The sequence below is a fragment of the Charadrius vociferus genome, unplaced genomic scaffold (genome assembly GCF_000708025.1).
Source record: "Charadrius vociferus isolate BGI_N301 unplaced genomic scaffold, ASM70802v2 scaffold153, whole genome shotgun sequence".
Lineage (NCBI taxonomy): Eukaryota > Metazoa > Chordata > Aves > Charadriiformes > Charadriidae > Charadrius > Charadrius vociferus.
The window spans coordinates 1,923,058-1,927,199 of record NW_009647939.1 but is presented as its reverse complement, the minus strand read 5'-3'; the positions used below and the strand labels follow the sequence as shown (position 1 = coordinate 1,927,199).

General features: G+C 37.9%; 1 protein-coding gene across 1 annotated transcript in view; it reads left to right on the top strand.

Annotated features, from left to right (window-relative positions):
- The first annotated feature begins 680 nt into the window (after positions 1–680).
- The window catches only part of CDH12 (cadherin 12, type 2 (N-cadherin 2)), a 95,493-nt gene continuing 92,031 nt past the window's right edge, over positions 681–4,142 (top strand). The window contains exons 1-2 of the mRNA XM_009883162.1: positions 681–767; positions 1,280–1,322. Coding sequence (XP_009881464.1) covers positions 681–767; positions 1,280–1,322 — 130 coding nt within the window. The remainder of the gene's footprint in view (positions 768–1,279; positions 1,323–4,142) is intronic.

The window sequence follows — 4,142 nt, the reverse complement described above, 5'->3', positions numbered from 1 at the left end:
CACACTTATAAAGATGAGAGTCCTGCCAAAATCCATTAGTGTTGTCCTGAGTAAAATGAGAGATGCAAAGTTTAAATGGGAAAGTAGTTTTGTGAAAGGAGGCACTTCGGTTCATTGGAGGACTCTGCTTACAGGGCATTCTAGAGTTGTGAAGAAACTGCAACTGAGCATTGTATAAAGGTGCTTATTTTTTTGTTTCAATGTATAAATGTATTGCATTAAGAAGGGAAACATTTGTTTTGGATCCACTCGGAGTTTGTGTGCATACAGTAGCAGTGCAAAGTCATCAAGTTTCCCTGTGCACGCAGCGTGACGAGCATCTTTATTCCCAAGGGTGGTTTTGCTCATTAGCAGACATTTGTGCAGAGATAAACATGTCCCGTACCTGGACAGATTAGCACTTTTACGCCTATGTGGCTTTCAGCCCTCTGGTAGCTAATAGCCACATAGAAGAGTGTCCAGAATTAGCATGAAACCATTTAGTCTCTTTTTTCTGTTTAATCTGTTTTGATGTGATTTTAAGTGCAGTGTTTATGCCTACGTAAGTGCCTTGTTCCTCCAGCACCTCAGACTTTCTTGCTGTCAGCTCCAGGTACATTTGGTCTACTGACACTCCTGGTCTGGGGATGGTAAGGACAGGCAGCCTGTGGCAGGTGGGTTGTGGGAGTCTTTTTTGGAGAATGGAGGCAGGCGAAGATCTCCTCTCTGCCAAATGCCACATTAAAGCTGAGGAAAGAAATCATGTACTTTCATTAAGCCAAGAGCAGGTAAGGGTGTAGGACCTTGTGTGATGGTCTTCCAGTGTATTCAAAAGAAGGATCAGGCAAAACCGTGGGTTCTACTTGAAGTCATATTAAGATATCTTATGAAGATAAAAAGAGGATAAAGTTCTTGCTAAAATGGGAAGCTGGACTTGCATTCTCTATTTCTGTCGTAAGGGACTGATAATGGAACAGTAGATGTAAATGGATTCTTCTCTGCGAAGAAGTATAACTAATTTGAAGTGATCATTTTAAAGTAAATCAGAATATGCCTCTGATTTGTTTTTATTTATTTCTTTCTTTATTTTAGTAGATAGATCCAGCTCAAGCTTGTGTCAAATCTAAGATCAAAATTAAAAAAAAAAAAAAGAAAGAAAGAAATATATTAGCCAATGATAAGACATTCTGAGCGATTACGCTAGACAAACTTAAGTAGCGATACCAATGAAAAAAGTAGGGGACTGAGGTATAAGGTTTTGCTCTTCTTTTTATGATTTTTTTTTCTTGATTGCATGCAGGTTTTGCATCAGAACATGAGTTTTTTTCCTCAGCAAAGAAAAGGTAGGAAGTTATGAGCAAATGATGACAGCAGACGACTCTACTACTGAGCAACGTGTTGGGTCATGTCTGCCCATCTACCCTTCCTTGAGAGACAGATGCTCTGACAAGTTTAGGTCTCTAAATAAAAGCCAGCATAGCATCCATAAATACATAGGACATAGCTATAATGATGGAAAAGCAGATATTGATTATTATACAGTATCTATGAGTAAGAATTTGAGAGCTTTCATGGATCAAAATCTGTATCCTTCTAGGAGAATGGCACCATCTGGTGGATCTTCTCTTTGGAAAATTTCTAATGGAAATTGCAATCATAATTTAGAGGTTATTCCTCTGCCATAAAACTTAATATTTTGTAAGAAGTGCTAAAAATTAAATTAGAGGAGAGAAAAGGCAATAGTGACTAACAATGTAATTCTCACAATTGTCCATTGTGGAAGCTTACAGTTACTTCTTGCACAATAAATGCCATGCGAATATTTAAGAGAACAAAGAGAATGACTCAGAAACTAAAACAGCTTATTAAATGTTTACTTGAACTATCTGTTCAGAGATATAAGCAGCTAGTAAAGAAATGATTCTATATTTCTATGAAATCAAGTTTTCTGAACACAGTAACACAACACAGGAAAACAAAATAATGTATTGATTTTGGTTGGTTTGGTTTTTTTTTTGTTAAATTATTCTTTTGGAAATTTTGGGGGGAGTTTTTGGAAAATTACTCTTGAAATCTAGAAATTTACTCTTTCATTACAGCACAACTCGGTTGCTTTTGGGACTTCTGTCGTAGTAATTTTTGATTTTCAGATATGATGACAGTCATTGCTAAATGAGTTCTATAGGTTACCAGTGGCGTGGAAGGTTTGAGTAATCAGTCAGTAGCTCCCCTGCAGATAAGGCAGGTGACCATATCCATGGGAGTCTTCAAAGAAAGCATATTCTGGCACCTTCTGCCCATCACACTTGCCCTGCTACATTGCACTACCTGTAAATTATCAGGTGACTGGATGAGCTGGGTATACTCCCAGAGCTCAGTTCTGTCTAAACAATGTGCAGTCCATGGTACCTTGCTACTGCATGGTGATGCATGAGAAGATAGTTTGGGAACCATTACTTTATGGAAATTAGCATCCATATTATCTGCATTATACTGTACACCAAAATATTCCAGATGACTTTTCAAAAAATTTGTGTTTATCCTAAATAAACAAATGGTATTCTAGGCAATGTAAAGGAATAAGTATAGCCAAGCAGGATTTTTCTTTGTGTGACCAGAACCAGCAACTGATGTGTGCTGATCCATTTTCAGTGAGAAAATACGTAGAATTACTTAAGGACAGTAATTTTCAGCTGCAAAATTCAGTCACTGTTGGGAACCTCAATAGTCCCAAGCATGTAATAGAAACATATTGAAAGCGACAAAGGAAAATTAATTAGACATTTTTGCATAATGGTCAAAGAGTGCATTCCTTCATTCAGTGCAGCCTTCACATGCCTACTGAATTTTAAGAAAACCAGACTGTATTCTGCATTATATTTAGCTGCAATAACAAAGAAATGAATGAGGCTGTTTTCTCCAGTCTTCCTATAAATTTGTCCTCAACTAGCACCCATTCACATGAATTATTATTAATTTCCTTTTTTTCACTTTCTATGATAAAAAAGCGTAGAGGCCCATAGAGAAAGTGAAATGAATAAATTTGAAAACAGACAATTAGAAGTGGCCTGGCACTGCTTAGATTTCTCATTAAAATTCCATATTGTTTAGCTACTTGTGACACACACTCGTTTTTGACAGCCTCTTGACATGAAGCCTGTTGTTGGCACTAGATGCAATGGGGCCAGGAAAAAACTACTTGTGGAACAGTGTCAATCATTTGATATGCAGTGCATTTCCAGAAAACACAATCTCGCTTTTATTCATCCCATGATTGATTAATAAGACTGAAATGTGTCAAAAAGAGTTTTTTCAAATATCACTATAAAATAAAATTATTTAAAAAAAAAAAAAGATTAAAATGAGAAGTAGGCTGATTAGAGTCAAAGGATGAAAAATGGCTGAGCAGATGAATGTCAGCTGCATCCAGAAGCATTGCTTTCTGGGAAGGAGACAGAGTACAAAAGAGGTTTTTATCTGTAGAGAGATACCTAGAGAAAGCAGGAACTGCTTCAGGGACATTTTATCAAGCAGGGCTTGGGCAAGGTTTGAGAGTGGAAGTCCCAGAGGACAAAGAGGCAGGTGGAAAAGGAAAATGGTTGCAGAAGAATGGGCACATTAGGGCACATGGCAGGAGAAACAAGGAGGATAAGCAAATGTAGTAAGTAAACATGGGAGAGCGCAGATTAAATTGTCTCATTTTGGAGCAAAACCACACTTTGCTCTGTGTGACTCGCCAGCTGGAGTCTATGGGAATTGGAAGGGGAATATGGCAGTCACAGATTTAGGCTTCTGGAAATTGCAAATGTACGAGTCTTCTCAGCAGCCAAGGAGAAGACCTGCAGTCAGTCTACTTAAGGTATCACTGTTTACTAAAGAGGAGATAATACTTTTAGCATCTGGATGGAGGACTTAGTGTTTTTGTTGTTTAGGTTTGGTTTTGATATTACACAGTAACTTGTCCTATGACCAGAAGCCTTAATAAGATTGAGAGGAAAAATGAGAACTTACTGCATTCAGATGCTGGAAGTTTTAGCACCTCTTCCCACAGCTGCAACGTGCACTTGCAAATGCTTGTGCTCTACTTCATTTAAAGGGTTCCAGAGTTAAAAAAAAAAAAAAAAAAAAAAATGGGGGGGGGGGCGGGTGGTGGGGGGATTGTA